This window comes from Dama dama, chromosome 23, assembly GCF_033118175.1.
Source record: "Dama dama isolate Ldn47 chromosome 23, ASM3311817v1, whole genome shotgun sequence".
NCBI lineage: Eukaryota > Metazoa > Chordata > Mammalia > Artiodactyla > Cervidae > Dama > Dama dama.
The window spans coordinates 40,460,125-40,481,250 of NC_083703.1; the positions used below are offsets into that span (position 1 = coordinate 40,460,125).

At 43.3% G+C, this 21,126-nt stretch overlaps 1 protein-coding gene across 5 annotated transcripts in view; it reads right to left on the reverse strand.

Moving 5' to 3' along the window:
* Positions 1 to 21,126, reverse strand: part of RALGAPA2 (Ral GTPase activating protein catalytic subunit alpha 2) — a 271,212-nt gene that overhangs the window by 154,881 nt on the left and 95,205 nt on the right. For all 5 annotated transcript variants that reach the window (XR_009690052.1, XR_009690053.1, XM_061126464.1 and 2 more), the window contains 4 exons: positions 12,797 to 12,925; positions 11,009 to 11,106; positions 5,671 to 5,761; positions 4,246 to 4,422 (listed from right to left, as the gene is read on the reverse strand). Coding sequence is in view for 3 of the 5 variants with exons in the window: in XM_061126464.1 (XP_060982447.1) it covers positions 4,246 to 4,422; positions 5,671 to 5,761; positions 11,009 to 11,106; positions 12,797 to 12,925 (495 nt within the window). In the remaining 2 variants the exon portion in view is untranslated. The remainder of the gene's footprint in view (positions 1 to 4,245; positions 4,423 to 5,670; positions 5,762 to 11,008; positions 11,107 to 12,796; positions 12,926 to 21,126) is intronic.

A 21,126-nucleotide genomic window follows, 5' to 3' on the forward strand; every position in this document is an offset into this window, starting at 1 on the left:
CTAGAGTTTGTTCAAACTCATGTCCATTGAATTGGTGATGCCATCCAACCATCTCATCCTCTGTTGTCCCCTTCTCCTCCTGCCCTCAATCTTTCTCAGCATCAGGGTCTTTTCCAATGAGTCAGCTCTTCACATCAGATGGCCAAAGTACTGGAGCTTCAGCTTCAATATCAGTCCTTCCAATGAATATTCAGGACTGATTTCCTTTAGGATGGACTGGTTGAATCTCCTTGCTGTCCAAGGGACTCTCAAGAGTCTTCTCCAACACCACAGTTCAAAAGCATCAATTCTTTGGCACTCAGCCTTCTTTATGGTCCAACTTGCACATCTGTACATGACTACTGGAAAAACCATAGCTTTGATTATACTCACCTTTGTTGGCAATGTAATATCTCTGCTTTTTAATACGCTGTCTAGGTTTGTCATAGCTTTTCTACAGAGTTATAAATACCCCCTCTTGAAAATCATAAGCTCAACTGAACAAAACTTACATGTGAGTCAAGTCTACTTTCTTATTTTTGGTATTCTTGATACTCTGGCATCTGGGGTCTCCCTGGCCAGGAGGGGCTGCCACTCCCAGGGCTGCCAATTCCTAGAGATGGCAAACAACTCACTAGGGAGTATGTCGTTCACATGTAAACCTCACAATCCCAAACCAGGCATCCTGGCCACCTTCCTCTGTCTAGCTCTCACCAACAAAGGGATGCCCCGGTGCCCTCATCACTGCAGGGTCTGGCACCTGGCTGCCTGGGCCAGTGTCTGTGCTTCAGATTCGGCTGAAATGATCTAAACCAGCCGATCCCCAGTCTGCTTAGTCCACCCTGCCTTCCCTTACCTGTGCAAATGATGATAAAGGATGTTGCCCATGTTTTCCTCACTCTTCCTACTTCCCCACCAACCTGGGTGATCCCCCAAGTGCCCTCCCATGGGGCATGCCGTGCCCGTATTTCTTTTTTCAAAAATTTATTATTTTTGGCTGTGCTGGGTCTTCACTGTTGCCCAAGGGAACAATGAAGTTTTTCTAATTAAGGCAAAGTGGGGGCTACTCTCTAGTTGTGGTACACAGGACTTCTCACTGCAGTGGCTTCTCACTGTGGCAGAGCACAGGCTCGGTAGTTGTGGCACACAGACTTAGTTGCCCTGCGACACGTGGGATCATCCCAGGTCAGGGATCGAACCTGTGTCCCCTGCACTGCAAGGCAGACTCTTAACCCCTGGACCACCAGGGAAGTCCCCATGCCCCTATTTCTAAAATCTTCTTCCTTCATGACAGTCACCTCCATGTCTCCATATCTTGCCATACAAATCCCAGACACATTTTGAAGCAGTCCACTATAAATTTAACTGTCATTTCCAAAAAACATGAAATGATTTAAATAAGAAAGCAAATACAAAACTAAACTGCTAGCTGGCCAGTGATAAAGGAATTTAAGATTTTAGAAGCAGTTTATTATTCCAAGCATTTAATAACTGGTAGGATTATTCAGTGAGAAATGGAGATACATTCAAATTGTTGGATCGCTTGCTTTGCATGTCCTAGAGATCAGGGTAACATGAGTTTTGCTTTGTCCATTTATGAAGAAGTTTTTCTCCTAAGAACAGAAAGTTAAATTCAGAACAGTGATAATCCATAAACCTTATCATATTACGGTTTGTCCTTTTCACAGATGACAAGATGAACTATTGAACTGAGTGTACTGATTCTCGATATTAGGATTTCAAAGAAGAGCTGAGTATCTGGAGGAGTTAATCACAGCAGAGAGAGCATCATATGAAATTACCTCACACAAGTGTATTAGACCGAGCATAGCAGGGACACTCTGAGATGGGATCAGAGCTAAGCTTTCCAGAAGGCAGACAAAAGAGGTAATCACCCAATTTTCTCTCTTTTCAATAAAAGTAATTAAAGCTAGTCCTTGTTTAGGCAAATTCAGCTTACTGAAAATGCACTAAAGTCTTCAACAGTACCATGATGATGATTCCCCTTGGATAATCTGAATATTGTACCCAAAGAAGCCACTGATTCCATAAATATATCAATAATTCTCAAATAGTTTGAATGGGGTTGGCAGTTGTAATTTGAACAGCAGCGCAGAAGAAAGGAGTGGGCATGACTCTGGAATTGAAGTCAAAACACTCTAGAAGCCAGTTCCAATGCTGGGCCTACTTTCTAGTAAGATGACACTATTTCTCTGGGTCTCAGCGTCTCCACCTCAAACAGAATTTGTACAACCTGACCTGCTTACCATAAAAATCAAAGAGGATGTCTCAAAGTTCTTTGTAAACTGTTAAATCCTTCAGAAATTTATGATATTATTATTCACAATTATTATATTTATTTTCTATACATAATGATTTTATATTATATATATTATAGAAATTATCATTATATATATTATAGAAATTTCTATAATGAAAGAACCACAAATTTGAGAAGCACCAATTACTACCCAATAAGTTATAAAAGTAAGCACATTGGTTTTGTCAACTGTTTTCTCATTAACTGTACAAGGCTTCTACCATGGGCAGAGGTGAACATTTAAACCAAAAATGTCCACTATCTCTTAAGGGCAGCACTTACAGCATTACAAGGCAATGCGTTGTTCATTTACAGTTAACTGGTTTGTTTTTCCAGTTGTAATTAAGATAAACATTAAATGCATATTAAGATCATTCTTTTTGGTCTTATCTATCTTATAGATAAAAGATTTTTATCCAACACCATTTTTCTATGTAAATTTTATGAAGTTTTTATGCTACTTTATTAGAAATTTCCCAAAACACAGAGACTGCTTAAAATTTATACTTTAATTTATGAAAACCAGTTTGCTTAGTTAAAAAAAAAAAAAGAAGAAGAAGCTAAGAGTTTAGCCTTTATTTCTAATTTTAAAATGACTTTTAGTGGTTTAATACCACGTTTTACTCAGCACGTGCTCTGTGGTTTGCTGTTGCAGTTCTCATCAAGATGTCTATGGACCTGGGAACGTGGTGGGCCAGGAGGGATATGGCCGTGGTGGGCACCTCCCATGCTGAGCTCCTCAGAACACTGGCCTCTCCAGACAATTTCTTACCAAAACCAAGCAAAGCAAAAACCCAACTTCTCTTGGTGCCCTCTGTGTGACAGGCCAGGGAACTGAACCTAAAATGAAAGAGGTTCACTTTCCCAGGGTCACACAATATGTGTGTATGCATGGGCGTGCATATGTGTGTGCATACATATGAAGAGCTAAATCTGCTCTATGTGCTTGACTTAGAGGCTCACTCACTGATTCCTCCAACAACCCTATAATATGGACTATTAGTATCCCCACTCAACTGTAAAGAGAAACTGAAGGACAGAGAGATTTACCAGCTCAAGGCCACCCAGCAACTCCTTGGCAGAGCCTGGATGCCATCCCAGAAAGTTCGGCTCTATAACCTATTCAGGAGTCTTAGAACTACGAATACTCAAGGGAAAAATGTTGCAAAAAAAAAAAAAAATACAGAATATGACGACATTTTTAAAAAGCTTAAAACCAAAATTAAATGATATGTTGTTTGAAGAGACAGATACTGTTGTTAACACTTTATAAAGAAGTGGCAATGGTTATTAAAAACCCCAGGAAAACTTAAATAATTGCAAAAATAAGTAAATTAATTAAAAAAAAAAAACACTGCGGACAGGGTCACAGTATTCACATAAGATGACAAGAGAAGGGAAGGATTTGAGAAGGGGGCCCCCCTCTTGGGGGTCTCACTGGTGGGGCAGCTATTCTACTTCTTATGCTCAGGGCAGGCTCACTGATCCATAACATGCATCACAACTTATCTTGCATGCATCAAAGATTCTATGGCAAAGTTAAAGAAAACAATAATAGGTAAGTATTCAAATTCTTTAACTTCTCCTGGATTCATGGCACATATAAGTTGGAGAAATCACTTTTCTCTGGTTTCAGAGTAAAGCAAATCTGGTCAGGGATGGCAAAGCGTCAGCCTAAATATCAGCCACCTCCTCCCGTGTTGGACAGCGGGTGTGCGCACAATGGGTTTCCTCCCTCTTCTTCCACTGTTTCAGAATCCTCTGCACGCAGGACACCAAGACTCTGCCGCTGATTGTGACCAGGGGGTGGGGGTGGGGGGACTGGGGTGGGCACACCCATGTGGGAGGGGGCAGCCCCTATTATCACTGTGCCAAAGGATGCCCTAGCATCCTCACACCTGGGAAACCCTGTGAACGCTGCTGCCTCGTCTGAAGGACGTGGTTACCTGTTAGGTTCGAAGCATCCGTGGGCCGGAGCTGTAACCAGTGGCGGGCGTCGGCGTCGGTCACAGAATCTGCGGGCGGGCTCAGATCTGGGTCTTCCTCGCAGGTCTGCCAGGGACTCAGGGACAGCTCTGCCTCGGCGCTGCAGCCCAGAGTGGGGTCACTGCTCACACTGTCACCTGGAATGACAGAAGACACAGTCCAAGAAGGCCAGGGCAGGGCAGGAGCACCTCCACGGTCCCAGCACACAAGGACCTAAGCAGCTGCCCCGGTGGGGATCGTTCAGGGGACAGAGGCCTGCATGGGGCCCCTGGTCAACGACACACAGCTTCCAGGTGTGGATGTGAGTTGTCTTTATGGGCTCCGACTCTTCACAGGTCTTAACTGAGCTCCCCTGGTACCCACAAGAGCACATCCTCACAATTTGTACCCTGACTTACTCAACTATGAAACAGGGGAGGCTAGAGGAGGTGGATGGGAATTGATCCCACTACAAAGGCAGGTTCATGCTTCCAGGCTGAAGAATCTATGTCTAGACATGAACCTAGGCAAGTCACCTAGGATCACTGCGGGATGAGGCATCCCACCAATAGAGATTCTCCCCCTCTAAGCACTGAAACGTTCTGATTTGTCATGGTACAATGATGCTGTCAAAGGCTGCGAAGCCCTACATGGTTATTCGGTCTGACACAGAACCGACTCCATCAGCCTGCCCCTTAAGTCCCCTGTCTGCTGCACACAGATGGCGTGCCCGCCCTCTCTGCCTGCAGCCCTCCTGGTGCCCTTTGGGTCAGCCACTGACGGTCCCCCAGCCTTGCTGCTACTAATCTACTGCCAGGTATTCATTCACGTGCAGAGAACTGACAGCTAGCCCAGTCACCTGCGAGGTCCCTCACTTTGCCTGTCCCGGGACTCTAGACGGTGGATCCGAAGCGTTCCTGCTCTGCCCTCCACCAGGAACGACCAAGAAGGAGGGGGCATGGCAGAGGACCTCAGGGAAGCAGAGTATTAGGGTCGCATATCACAGTACCTAACGGTACATCTCAGCATCCCAGGCAAATTTTAAATACTTATACCACTGACGTCAAGGTACTGCAGAAGCTCTGTGTTCCAAACCTAGGGAAACTTCCAGAAGGAAGACCATTCTTCCTTCTGGGCCTGTCTCCTCACCAGCCATCAGCCTTGGTTGTGCTTTTCACCTGGAGAAAGACCCAGGGCTGGAAAGACAATTCTCGAAGGTAACTGGGTAGTGTTTAATGTTTGACTGGTACTAACCACCCATCTATCCTGGGATTCCACAAATAAAAATGTCCCATATCGCAACATCATATCTTCAGATGATATCATTCAAGTTAGAAAGTCAAAAGGAAACAAAGTCCATCCATGTTGAAGCTGGACAAACACAGACCACATCTCCTGGTACTTACTCTTCTGTCTCTCCCGACATTTTCCTTGCATCTGCTGTGAGTCATCTTTCAAATCCAGCTCAATGGGGCTGCTGCTTCTTCGAACTAAGATCTTCAGACAGAAAGAAAGATTGTGCTGTTACAGAAAAGTGTTAATTTTTACAAGACTGTTAAGTTTCTAGTCCATATGTCTAAAGAAAAAGAAACAAATGAACAGCAAGAACAGTAACAAAAAACTGAATGACATTCTGCATTGGAAGGATATGGGTTCACTAATTACTGTGACCGAGTTATAAATTACCCAAGATCTTAAATTTAAGACTTCTGCTTTATCAGCTGGCATCCAATTAACATGGTCTATGGATGCCAAGTTACATGGAAATCATTTATGTTGAGGTTCTAGCTGTACCTCTGCTTGGGTACACATGCATAATGGATATCATCCTCCAGGAGGTATAAGTCACCAGCGTGTTGGCAGGGAGGGCATAAACCCCACCCAGACCCATTCTTGTTACAGGTGCAGCAGGCTTCCCTGAGCACTGCCCAGCACTGGACCATGGGTTAAATACGGGACTAGAATGCTGGGAGGCAATCTGCACCCCCTACATTTTACATAACTGGCGTGGAAAGACAAAATGTACACAAATTACACAAAATGATCACAATGTACATTAGCAAAATATGCAAGTCAACTCTCTCTAAAAGGTATGCAGAAGAAAGTGTTACCTTGATCGGCTCACAGTGACAGGAGAGCTGCTCAACAAGGCTACAGACATGAAGTGGTAGAGAGTAGGCAGGAAGGGGCTCAGGGCAGGAAGCACTGAGAAATCAGCAAGTTCTACGTGCAGGAAAAGAAGCCGATTACAGCAGGCCATGCAGGGCAGTCAGGCGAAGAGGGAAAACGGTAGGAAGGAAACATGACCACCTTCTACAAGCGGCACACCTGCCAGGGGGCCTCCAACATCAGGCTTAGGAATTTCAACCCAGTATTGACAAAATGAGCAACCGTATGTTCCAGACGGTAGCTGATTGTGATTAAAAACATAATCAAAATGGTTAAGGTGACTTACTATCTGTGGAATAGAGTTACGAAGAAAGTTGCTATGGAACTCTGATGGTAATTCAGGAATGAGCAGACAAGGCTTTTGATGATAGAAAAAGAGAAGAAAAGATAAATTCTAAAAATGCTGCAGAATGACAGACAAGAGCTTATATAAGTGTTGTCCATGGGAGTGGAACTTAAATTACAAAAGGATATGAATCTAGCGGACCATAAGAAAGACGGTGAGAAAAGAAGGAAGTGAGGTAGGGAGGAAAGGCAGATGGATGGACAATGGACGGAGGAATTGGGAAAGTTTCTGATATTTTAATATCCATCTTTGGGCTGAATATCTAAAGAGAATGTACCATAAGTGTGCAACAAAAATCCATGACTGGCAAGATGGAGTTCAGAGCCAGAAATGAAGATAGTATATTTAAGGCTCTCCAGCTTAGAGTGTACAAACATCATGGAATTCAATAAGCCAACTGAAGGAATGAATACTAAATAAGCAAACACATGAAAAGGAGGGACTAAGATGTAAAATTAAAGGACAGAATAATCATTAAGCTAAAACACATAAGTAGGTCATGAATAAAATATTTAGAAGATTAACAGTATGTAAAAAAAAAATGTTAGCTTTAAAGAAGGATGATATATAACCAATATTGTTGTTGTTTAGTTGCTCAGTTGTGTCTGACTCTTTTGTAATCCCATGGACTGTTGCCCACCAGGCTCCTCTGTCCGTGGGATTTCCCAGGCGAGAATACTGGAGAGGGTTGCCATTCCCTTCTCCAGGGATCTTCCTGACCCAGGAACTGAATCTGTGTCTAGTGCATTGTAGGCAGATTCTTTACCACTGAGCCACCTGGGAAGCATATATTTCTAATATGATAATGGAATATATACAGGATATCTCCTTAATTGAAAAGCAGAATATAGGCTCTTCTGCTTCTTGACTCTCTGGAAGATAAAATATCCTCCAACTATAGAACCTACATAAAAATCTGGGGCTCACAGGAAGTAAAATAAACCTTCAAGGGACCCACCTCCTCTTCCCACTCCCACCCAAAGCAAACGGAAACCAGGGCAGTGATATGGGGCTACCTTGGGCATTAACCTAATATTACCACTGCCAGTGGCAAAAGGAACCAGAGTCCCAAATTAAAGTAGCACTCTCTGTTTTGTGAAACTTCATCATATCAGAAATCCAGGTTCTCTGCAGATTCAGATCAGCCAGCTAGGAACTCACAATCAAAAGTCACCAAACACCAAAGGAAATTAAAAACCCACTATGCACAAATCTTAGAAACAACAAATATCAGATTTAGATTCTCCACCCACCCCTCAAGGATTTCAGATGATCAGATGAAGAATTCAGAACTGTAATCTGTGACTAGTTTAAAGGAATAAAAGATGGGAATCACACAAAAATGAGCAAGCTATAAGAGATCATGAGAGATTACAAGATATACTTGAAAAGTGTTAACCTGAACTTTCAGAAGCAAAACATAAAATTGTTGAACCAAAAAAATTCAATGAGACCATTAAACAGCAGACTATATATGCATGAGAAGAGAATTATTGAACTGAGTGAAAGACAGATCTGATGAATCACCCAGAACGCACCCACATAGCCAAAGAGAATGGAAAATATGAAAGGGGGCTTAAGAGACATAGAACACAGAATGAGAAAGTCTAAATATATTTCTACCCAGAACTCCAGAAGGAAAGAGGAGAGAGAACAAAGAACAGGCAATATTTGAAGAACTGATTACCAAGAATTTTCCAGAAGCAATGGAAGAACAATGATTCACAGATGCCTGGCACATATAGAATATCCAAAATAGGACAAATTGTACAGACCAAGAGAAAATGCGCCTAAATATACTGTAGTGAAACTGGAGGACAAGGATGAAGAACAGTGAGGAACAACAAACAGGATGGACCGAAGACCTCTCAACAGCAACAACAAAAGATAGAAGATAGTAGAAAAAATAGCTTCCATTAGATGGGGGTGAGGAGGAAGTAGGGGAACTACAGTATTAAGACAGAGACCAATGACTCAAGAAGCACCAAAACAAAACCTCACACATCTGGGATGCAGTATCTATGAGAGATACGTAGCATTTTCAGATCAATAAAGGAAAACGAATTCAGTATAGGGGACCCAGGATAAGTGGCTATCCATGTGGGGGAAAAAATAAAATTGGATCCCTATTGCCACTCCATAAACATCAGCTCCAGGCAGATGAAAGACTTAAACGTATAGAGCAAAACTGAAACACTTGTAAACGTAAGGCAAATATTCTTATCCCTTTCAAGTTGGTGTTTTAAATTTTTCAGGGCTTCCCTGGTGGCTCAGTGGTGAAGAATCTGCCTGCTAATGCAGGAGAAATGGGTTGGACCCCTGAACCAGGAAGATCCAACATGCTGCGGAGCAACAAAGCCCATGGACCACAACTACTGAGTCCATGTGCCCTAGAACCAGTTCTCTGGAGTAAGAGAAGCCAGCGCAGTGAGAAGCCTGTGTACTGCAATTACAGAGCAGCCCCCACTCCCGACCATAACCAGACAAAAGCCTACACAACAACACAGATCCAGCACAGCCAAAAGCAAATACATAAATGAGCTTTTTTTTTAATTTTCATAAAATGTAATAACAATGATAATCAAGAATATCAAAATTAAGAGCTTCTGTTCATCAAAAGACAACATAGAGAATGTGAAAATAAAAGCCACACATTGGAAGAAGAAATTCACCAGAAACATAACCAATATAGGATCCGTATTCAGACTACATAAAGAATTAGTAAAAATAAATAAGACAAATCAACAGGAAAATGGAAAAGACATCAGTAGGCACCCCACAGATGAAACATACATGGCCAATCAACATAAGGAAGGACTTTATCGGCAACTTGAGAAATGCAAAACAAAATGAGATCCCATTTTCACCCACTTGACTCCCAAGATTTTAAATCTGACAGTAGTAAGTGTTGGCAGGAATGTGGATGAACAGAAACTTTTTACCCACTGCTGGCCAAAACAGAAGTGATACAACCACTCTGGAGAAAGACACATTCTCTTGTGAAAAAGAGCACCCTGTTTCCCCGTGATTCATCAGTTCCACTCTAAGACAATACTGTTGAGAAAATCTTACACGTAGATCTTGAAACACATACAAGAATGTGCACAGCTTCATTTCTCATTTAAAGAAAAAGGGGGGGAGGGGAACAAGCTAAATGTCAACAAGAGAATGGAAAAGTGAACTGTGTTCTACTCACGGTGGAATATCAAACAGCAGAGAAAGCAATGAACTAGGGCAACGTGCCTACATGGTAGGCATGGTAAATACATGGTAATGAGTGAACAAAGCAATAATACCACCTTTACAAAGTTTAAAAATGAGGGAAACTAAAGGATGCATTGTTTAGAGGTACATACATCTCAAGCAAAACTACAAAGGAAAGCAAAGACACGACTGACAGAGCCAGCAGAGAGCCGTTCTCTGAGGGACCAAGATGACGCCCACGAGGCACGGCAACAGCACTGAAGGTGCTCTGGTCTCTACACTGGGGGTGGGTCTCTGGGTGTTTATCTGACTGTTGAAATACACACACAGAATATACATGTAAATGGAACATACGTATAAAGCTGGTATATGCCCGTTAAAAAAAATGAAGACCGAGGAAATTTAACACTCATATCTTCCAGGCAGGGAAGAGTAGGGAGTGACTTTCTGTGTGCATTTGTACTTTTCTAGGATGTCTGGGTGTTCTATTCATAGATACTACATTTTTTTTTTTAATGAATAAATAGGAATTATCTGCATGAATGAGTTAGGGCTACTTTTTAATTTTCTTCTTTAAATTTTTTATTTGTGTTTTAAGAAACTGATAAATGCCATTTTACATTTTTTAAAAAAGAAAGAAACCATAACAGATTGTTGCAACATCTCATTTATCTGTGAATTTGCATCAGGTGAAGGCTACAACATAAAGTAATACCAGGAATAGGGAGTCTGAGCGTCTGCTTGACAGGCAAGGATGTCTTTAAAGAGAGAAAGCGCACATACAGACCAGGTGGGAAATTCTGTTTTCACGCTTACTGCATTCTATTTTTGTAATGTGACTATAATTTTACATAGAAAGTGAGCAAGTCTTTCAAACGTCTCAAGGTCACCTGGCCCTAAAACACATCTAAGCAGAAAAAAATTTTAAAAGATAGTGTCACTGCCACTAGTAAATGTGCATATTGTGCCAGTGATCTGTAGGTTTATTTTTAATGACACATGGATGTACTCTGAAAAGATCTTACTGTTATTCCTTCATGCTCTTTCTTCTCATGTCCTTTGCTCTCCTGAGCAGGCCTGGGCTCTGAAGAACTCACATTCTCTGCATTTTCTAGCTTTGGGCCTAGAGATTTGGGGGCAGGGAGGGGGGAAATCAACAACAGAAATATTTCAGATGGTAAAACTGGAAGAAGATTTTTATACATAGGCAATGGTTAAATTTAGATATTTAGATATTCTAAGACATATAAAAATAAGACTGCAGGGCCCAGCTCATGAGCAGCCTAAGGATCACGACTGCTCCACAGACCTGGTCTCTGATGCACAGAGAACTTCACCGTCGAGTGTTAATGTTACACATGGTGACGGGAGGGGGAGCCACAAGCCTGTCCGGGGGCCTTGGAGAAGGGGTCTCAGACAAGAGCTGCCCCAGTCAGCCAGGCCGGGGAAGGGAGGAAGAGGACAGGGAAGGGAGCGTGAGGTGGCTCAGAATTGCTGGCAAGAGAAGCAACCGACAACCAGTGTCCATAATAGAAAATGGGATATCTCCACCGAGCCTGCCACCGTTAATTAAAAAGATCAGATTCTATCCATAATCTGGGGCCAATAAATCTTTTTTAAAAAATAAATGAACAAATTCCTAGAAAAAAACACAAAACTTATGCAAATTAAAACAAGAAAAGGAAAATATGAAGTCTTAAAATGATTTAAAAATCTGAATAGTACTTTAAAATCTTCTGACAAGAAAACTCCAGGCAACTGATGGATTCCACCAAATTTAAGGGAAAAAGATCATAACAATCCTACACAAAGACTTCTGGAGAACAGAAAACCTTCCAGGTAACAGATTTCTCAAATTGTTTTTATTGTGTATTTATTATTTTTCTTTCGAGAGGATTTCTATGAGGGGCCATACCCTGCTCATTTGATGAGGATGGCATGACCCTGACACTGAGGACTATAGGATGGCTTGGTTGATTGTTCACCTGACTCATAAAACTAAGTACGTATGTTCACTATCACCAGACACACTTAAACACGCATTTTCCCTGCAAAACACATTAGTCAATGTTCACAGGTCTAACCACCTGCCTCCTCACCTTTCACCCTGGTTGCTGCTGAAATCTGCTGGAGAAACAGTGTGGATTAATGCTAATGGGTGTGCGTGCATGCTCAGTCGCTCAGCTGTCTCCAACTCTGCAACCCTATGGACTGTAGCCCTTTTGGCTCCTCTGTCCATGAGATTTCTCAGGCAAGAATACTGGAGTGGGTCGCCATTTCCTCCTCCAGGGGATCTTCCCGACCCAGGGATTGAACCTGGGTCTCCTGCACTGCAGGCAGATTCTTTACCGCTGAGCCACCAGGGAAGCCCATAACGTTAATAATACAAGTTACCATTTTTCAACCTCAGCAGATCTGCATGCTGCTAATAAACTTCACAGGTCTGGTCAGCCATCCACCTCTCATCCCTCACCCCGAGACCCCTCTCCTACTGGCCTCTGCCCTAACCTGCTGCCCTCCCTCGCCTGGGGTGAACATCCTCTGCCTCCCACCTCCTCCAGCCACTCTGGATTTCTTTTCAGTCCTTAAACATGCTACACTTGAAAAAAGGGCACACACACACAATTCAGATAATTAGATAAAAATAAGTAGTGAAAATATTTCACGTGATTCAAGAAATCACATCCTTGCAATCAAACTCTAAAGTAAATTCCCTTGACATAAATAGAACTAGGATTAAAGTAGAAAGCCCCACGACACACAGTCTCTCCCCGGCCAGAAGTTAGGGTCTCGCGTGAGTAAGATGCTGATACCTGGGGGGGCCTCGGGACACAGCGGCTCGGTGACCTCAGGGCTGCTGCCGCTCCGAACCATTGGCTGCTGCCCCAGGGGCCCAGATTCGGTGGCAGATGCATTTTCTGGCTGCAGGTATTCTTCCACTTCTGTGGGCATTAACACAGAACACACAGGGATGGATATCAAAACATTTTAAAATAATTTCACTACTTCACTGACTCTAGATACTTTTTCCCCACAAAAATTATGCAGTAGGATTAGCGGCTTTCACATTATAAAGTTTTCTCTGTTTGTCAGACGTTCTATTTCACTCCAAGGGTACATTTGCCTTCTAAGTTCTACAAAGTGTTTTAATTCAAAGTGAAGAAGAAAAAAAAACACAAAAAAACAGAGAGAGCACAAGCAGAATGGTTGACAACTGTAAGTCATAGGAGCTTCAGGGACAGGCATGCCCAGGGGAGGGGGAGCGACAGGGCATTTACACTTGGGAGAGCAGAATATCACACACACACACACGCACGCACGCACACACACCACACCTGAAAGGAAGATGAAAGGAAGCGGGAATTTCAACTTTATCATTCCTTTTCACAGATAAACGTTCAATTGTCCAACGTAAAATACTGCAATTATTTAATGACATTATCACCAAATGCAAGCATGAATTTATCACTGAAGTACAAAAACAATCCACTGGTATTTTTGGAGAATCGATAAATGTACATCATAAAATAGAAAACCACAGCTGAGTACTGACCACTGGGTGATCCCAGCTAGGATCAAGATAAACCATGTTCCCCTAGAGAAGAGAAGTCCCTGCTAGCTCATTTCTGAATGTCATGGTTCATTTTAATCTCCCAAGACAACACAAGGCGCTGGAAGGGTCACCCCACCTCCTGTCTGCAGCATGGAGGCTCCAAGGTGACACCATCCCTGACCTCCGGCTTTATCCTTATCGGCCTCCTCCCTGCCCTCCTCCCCATGGCCTCAGGAAGGCCCCCCTACAACCCAGATCTGACGGTACCACCCCCTCTGTGGACGCCCGAGGCCCCCATCACTGTCTGCTCAAGCTCACGCTCCTCACGGTGACCAAGGGCCCCTTGATGTCACCCCAGAGGCTTGACCCCCACTAGGAGACCTTGTGCTCTTCAGGCTGAGCAGGCCCAGCCCACCTGACCTTGCCGCTCCCTCCCTCCTGCTGCTCCCCCTGCCCCTAGGTTGACCTCCACCCCCACCATGCTGGCCAGGCTCCCCTCCTGGAGCACCTGCCACGTGGTCTTGCTTGTGACCCCACCACTGCCTCACCTCCAGACTTCACCCTCCTTTGTGCAGCCTCGGAACTCTACATCCATAACCCTAGGATTATGTTTTCTCCAAATTTTCATTAGTCAATTTTCAGTCCTTCTGACAAACTATGACAAACCCAGACAGCAAAGACATCACTTTGCCAACAAAGGTCTATCTAGTCAAAGCTATGGTTTTCCAGTAGTCATGGACAGATCTGAGTTGGACCATAAAGAAGGCTGAGTGCCAAAGAATTGATGCTTTTGAACTGTGGTGTCAGAGAAGACTCTTGAGAGTCTCTTGGAAGGCAAGGAGATCAAACCAGTCAATCCTAAAGGAAATCAACCCTGACTGTTCTTTGGAAGGACTGATGCTGAAGCTCCAATACTTCCACCTGATGTGAAAAGAAGACTCATTGTTAAAGACCCTGAAGCTGGGAAAGACTGAGGGCAGGAGGAGAAGGGGATGACAGAGGATGAGATGATGACTCAATGGACATGAGTCTGAACAAACTTTGGGAAATGGTCAAGGACAGGGAAGCCTGGTGTGCTGCAGTCCACGGGGTTGCAGAGTAGGACATGACTGAACAACTCAACAACAACAACAATCAGTCCTTCTAAGAAGGGACTGATCAGAACTCAGCCTGTACTGTCCTCCCTGGACATGTCACCCGATTCATCCCCTGAAATGTGGCCAAGGTATCCTTCTCTGTGTTACCTTCAACCAGAGCCACAAGCCAAAGGGCTGGTTCACCCCAACCAAGAAGCTGTATGTAGGAAGATTCTAAATGTAACAGAGGATTTCACTGAAGGGCTGTCGCTTTATTTTTACTATCCACACAAAAATTCTATTTTTAAGTACACGGATACAAGTTCCCAGACCTCAAAACTATGAAATGTGTGTGATCCTTCACTTATGATCAAACGTCCAGGTGTGAAAGTAAAAGTGTGAGTCACTCCATCACTTTTTGATCCCATGGTCTGTCTGTGGAATTCTCCAGGCAAGAAAATTGGAGTGGGTTGCCATTCCCTTCTTCAGGGAATCTTTCCAACCCAGGGATTAAACCCAGGTCTCCTGCATTGCAAGCAGATTCTTTACCATCTAAGCTACCAGGGAAGCAGGGCCATGATCTAAATCCAGATACTGTTGAGAAGCTGGACTCAGGGAACAAGCAAAGGAAGGCAGGGTAGCAAGAGCAGACAGATCCCCTACAGCCTTGTCTTTCCATGTTGTTTCTGCCCTTATCTGCTCCTAAAGAGTCAAGAGCTATTCACTTCCCCACAAGAAACATGGGACATCCATAAACACCATGCTCCATCCAGCATCCCAGAGGGCAGACCAGGCCCCCTACGGCTCTGCTCCCAGACTCCTCAGCATCAGGCAGAGGAAGCCAGATGACACCACTCACCATCCTTCCCACTGTCTTCTTTCATTGTTCATTCTAATTATGCAAGACACCGACACATTCTGAGAAGGGCTTCTATTTGTTAACAAACCTACTTGTAAATCCATTGTCAGCAGAGGGAGCCCAAGAGCTTCCTGCTTCTATCAGAAACAACTGGCACCTGCCGGTCTTTATGGACAGTGGGAAGAGTGGGCTTTATTCCCTTAAACGTGATGCCAAGAGCTGGTAGATGCTAGTTTCTGGGCTCTGAGCAGAAACAAATAAGAGCTGGGCCAACTCTGGCAGCATCTTTTTCAGGATACAGAACATCGTCATCTGGTGGGATGAAGCCCAGCCGTGGGACCACAGCTTCCAAACACGAGTGTCCCCACCAGTCCTCAGACAACAGACGGATAAAGAGCCTGCAGGGCCAGCTGCTCTGCCTTCCCAACAGGCTGGCCTGATGTGGCTTTAAGGCTCTGCTTTTGTAAAAAGGCTGATCGGGCCTTCTCAGGTGGAGGAAGTCCAAGCCTGCAGAAACCATGGGAAGAGGTGGGATGGGAGGCCCGTGAAGAGGGGGGAGGGTGAGGGGTGAATCCCGGTCCCAGGAACTGCCAGGCTGTGGGGCGGGGTGCCCTGAGCTACTCCTGGTCTCGGCTGTCACGTGAAAGAGGGTGAAGGAAAAAAAAAAAGCATGCAAATTCTCTTTATCCCACAAGTTAAACCCAATTTCCCGATTTGGAACTGTACATTTTCGGGCCTTTTCTCATATTTTGTCCTAAGTCTATACTCAATATTTTTTCTGCACAGATGAACAAATGACTACCAGAAACATTTTCTTGGTACTTTTTTCCTTTCTTTTTAAAACAGTTCTCGAGCTCCCCCTGCTGGCTTTTTTTTTTTTTTTTTTTTTCCGGTTAAGGCTGTCCCTCTTCTCCAGGGTCAGATGTAGCTACTGCTCTTTTCTAACAAGTTAAAATCATTTAACATTGATACCATGGGGTCACAAAGTGTCAGACATGATTGAGTGACTAACACTACTACTGAAACTCAACATTCATAAAACGAAGATCATGGCGTCAGATCCCATCACTTCATGGCAAGTAGGAGGAGAAGAGATGGAAACAGTGGCAGACTGTATTATCTTGGGCTCCAAAAGCACTGTGGATGGTGACTGCAGCCATGAAATTAAAAGATGCTTGCTCCTTAGAAGGAAAACTATGACCAACCTAGTCAGCATATTTAAAAGCAGAAACATCACTTTGCCAACAAAAGTCCATCTAGTCAAAGCTATGGTTTTCCCAGTAGTCATGTATGGATGTGAGAGCTGGACCATAAAGTAGGCTGAGCACTGAAGAATTGATGGTTTTGAACTGTGGTGTTGGAGAAGACTCAAGAGTCCCTTGGACTGCAAGGAGATCAAACCAGTCCATCCTAAAGGAAATCAACCCTGAATACTCACTGAGAAGACTGATGCTAAAGCTGAAACTCCAATACTTTGGCCACCTGATGTGAAGAGCTGACTCACTGGAAAAACCCTGATACTGGGAAAGATTGAGGGCAGGAGGAAAGGGGGCGCAGAGGATGAGATGGTTAAATAGCATCACTGACTCAATGGGCATGAGTTTGAGCAAACTTTGAGAGATTGTGAAGGACAAGGAAGCCTGGTGAGCTGTAGTCCATGGGATCGCAAAGAGTTGCACATGACTTAGTCACTAAACAACAACACTGATATGCAAATATCAAGGTAGAGGATTATCTAATGTGCAAAATAGAAACAGGACAGTCTAAATTACATAAAAAGGACATTACAAATGCTGGGAGGTCTAATGCAGTCTCTGTTTTGAATATCACTGAATTCTATCTCAGGGCTGAATTCTATCTCAGAATCACCAGATTATGCATTCTCTCAAGCAGGGCTAACCTCGTAACCCAAACTCTAAAAGCACCAACTTTTTGGCTTCTTGAGAGGATACGTTACGCAATGGCCATTACTAAATCACTGCTTTCTAAAGCTTATTCAAAGCACTAGAAAAATGATCAAATAAGGACTAATTTCATTTTTCCACACTGAAAGAAGAGTTGGCGTGATTAAATTAAGTGTGCAAACTCTTCAGAAACTTCAATTTATCCCAGACGTCTGACTACTTTTCAAAGACATTTCATTCACTCTCTAATTTGAGGCTTCCTTAATCCATCTTACTAAACAGACTGAGACTCATTCTTCAATTACCAAAATTTCGGGTTCTGTTTACTCCTCGTACAAGGTTGCACAAGCAAAATTAATCATGTAGTTTCCTAACTTTTAAAACACTGGGCACAAACCAACTTCACTCTATAAAAAGCACAAGAGACATAAATCAATTCAACATCTTGATGTGTCCCACAAGAACGCTGGGGACCCTGTTCAGAAGCACGTCCCGACAACCCGGTGCTACCTGGAGGCTGGAAAGCCAGACGCAGGGGCAGCAAAGTGAGGCTTTCAATCAGGCCCCGTTAAGCCTCCTTTGGAGCAAGAGAAGATCATGACCCTCTAATTATACCATTATAATATACTCCAAAGAAACATAAAACCTACCATCTGCATGGCCTGTGCTACAGGTTGATAAATGTCCGAACATAAAAGCAGTTAAAAGTGCAAAACTGCTGGAAAGAACTGTTTCCATCGAAGAGGAAAAAAAAAAAAAAGGAAGTCACTGAAATTGCCAGTTCCACCCCCAACATGTTCTTTTATGCAGCTATTCACATGAATTAACAGAATACAGGTGGTCGTGACTGTCCCAGAATTCTGGTGTGATTAAATAAGGCGTCCCAAAGGGATCAGAATAAGACATCAGAGTGGATGGAGGTAAGAAATAGTCTATTGGTTATATTATTAAAACACATGTTGGTGGGACAAGAAACAAAACCAAGAAACGTTAACCTAAAAGAACACAAAGTTAGCCGATTGTCATCTACAGTAAAGAGGGGCAACTTTAAAAGTGTCTGTAGGACTTCCCTGGTGGTCCAGTGGTTGGGAATCTGCCTGCCAATGCAGGGGACACAGGAACAACAAGGGAAGCCACCCCAATGAGAAGCCCCCACACTGCAAGCGAAGAGTAGTCCCTGCTCGCTGCAAGAGAAAGCCTGAGTACAGTAATGAACACCCAGCACAGACAAAAAAAATGTGTCTGTGTATTATGCACACACGGATGTATGTCTAGCGGACTACATCTGTATTCAGCAAGAGGGCAGCAAGACAGGCCAGCACCAGAATTCAAAATGGAGCACACATTTAATCCTCTCGTGGCCAGTCCATGAGGGACATAAAATCTCATAGTGAGGACTGATACATGCTGTTCTGGGCCCAGGCCTTTAATAGAACAGTCATCCGGGACTGTGCATCACTTCTCTAGCGCAGAAGACATGGCATCAGACGAGGGAAGCGCTCGCAAACAGTGGTTTTCAGATGAAACATCAGCAGATCGTCCTCAAAGTCACTGTACCACTAGGTCCTTTTCGCCGTAAAACCAGGAGGAGGAGGGTGGAGGCAGAGAAACATACAGTAAGCACGGCCTGCTTCATTCCACCCTAAACCAAGATCTCTCAGACCTCAGCGCCACTGGTATTTTGGGTCAGACGGCTCTCTGCAGTAGCGGCAGCCTTGTCCATTGTAAGATGGTTAGCGGCATCCGTTCCCTGGATGCCAGGAGCAGGACCCTGGCTTGATGACCACAAATGTTCCCAGACACTGCTACATGTTCTTGGGGGGGCAAACCGTCCCCAGTTGAGAATCCCTGCTTGAAATCTTATTCAATTTCTGCTGGAACTGTGTACATACATACGGGAATTGAGAACCTGAGTCAACCAAAATATAATAATGAATGAGAAAAAAAACTCCAAAATGAGATGACTAACAGGAAGAGATTTGTGAGAACATATTCTGGGCAAACTAGTTAAAAAAATCTTAAACAAAATGGGGTGGGGAAAAAAATGGGATGTGAAAAAGGAAAACTTTTCACCTTATAGGCATATATCAGCCAAATAGAAAGCAAAACTAATTAAAATACTTTTTTAATCATCTCCAGGTAGGAGTTTTTTTTTTAACCAAATTGTGAAGCAGTTAATGTTCATCAGTGATTTAACTGACTGGTGGCCATCTTCTCATGTACCATTCTTACTATTTTCCACTTTCAGTATTTACCAGACAAAAAGAGCTTTCTAAGAAACGCAGTTCTTACTCTTCTATCATATTCTAGAAGTAAGTAACATGACATCTTATGTATTTATCAGGGGTATGTTGCTTTGCTAAACCAGAGTATGACATGATTTATTGCCACTCAAAGCCACAATTAAGCTATCTCCAATATTAAATAGATACTAATCTATAATGCTATCTTTCTGAGACCAAAAGGACATGAAAACATTTCCCTCTTCAGCAAGAAGACTCATTTTGGGATCACAGAGAAACAAGTAGACACAGACCTAATTATTCACTATAAATCCTTTTGCTGAGGTGTCCATGCTAATAATTACTTTTGATGCAACAACATCTTAATAAACCAGAAAGGGCAAGTATATAAACAATACATAGTTGAACTCAATTTTAACTGGCTAATGGCCTGGAATAACACTCTTGGAAATTAGCAATTTTCACCATTGTTATTTTTTTTACTCAAATTGTTTTTACTACTCATTGTTATTTTTCATACTCAATAATCAGTATGAATCTGTGTAAACTGATCATTATTTTATACATGAATATGATTTATTCACTCCAAGGAACTCTAGCCTGCATAACTTTTCCAGTTCATCCATTCTGAGGGAGGCCGAGCAAACACACTAACATTGGCAGGCTCAGAACCATTGTAGAATTTTATGAAGATTCCCTTCCACTCTATAGGCTCCATATACAAGGCACACAAGGCTGGCATCACTGTTTTCCCCTCTTAAAAACTATGGTTCTCTGGACATGTGGACACAGTGGGAGAAGGGGAGGGTGGGATGAATTGAGAGAGTAGCATTGACATGTATATGCTACTGTGTATAAAACAGACAGTGGGAACCTGCTGTATAAAATAAGGAACTCAGCCTGGTGCTCTGTGATGACATACAGGGGTCGGGAGGAGCAGGAGGAAGTCCAATAGGGAGGGGATATATGTATATACATAGCTGATTCACTTCATTGTACAGCAGAAACTAACACATTATAAAGCAATTATATTCCAAGAAAACAAGTATGGTTCTCAGCTCAGAATGCAAAGCCCAGATGCAGAGATTCTGCTTGACTATGTAATTGCTACTGAGCGTCTAACCACCTAGAAACAATTGATATTCTTTGAAAATAAACGCCAAGTGCAATGGCTGGGCACACATGCGTGAGGCAGGGATATTAACAAATGAAGGCAGACCCAGGGGCAAGCGAGCAAGCGGGAGCAGCCCAGGGACACAGCAGGACAGAAGAGACAGTATTACAGTACCTGACAGCCTGTGGGAGCAAGAGGAGTAAGAGAAACCGGGGAAGAGCGCGCTCACGGTGTGGAGGAGGAGTGGGACGCTTTTAGTGGCGGGCAAAGCCTCAGAGAGGTGGGCACAGTTGCTGATAGACTGGCTTCGCTTAGCTTCCAGGAGAGACAAAGCAACAGAGTCAAGTGTCAGAAGAACATCAAGATCTTTCACTTCTTCCTTTTCCTTATTATT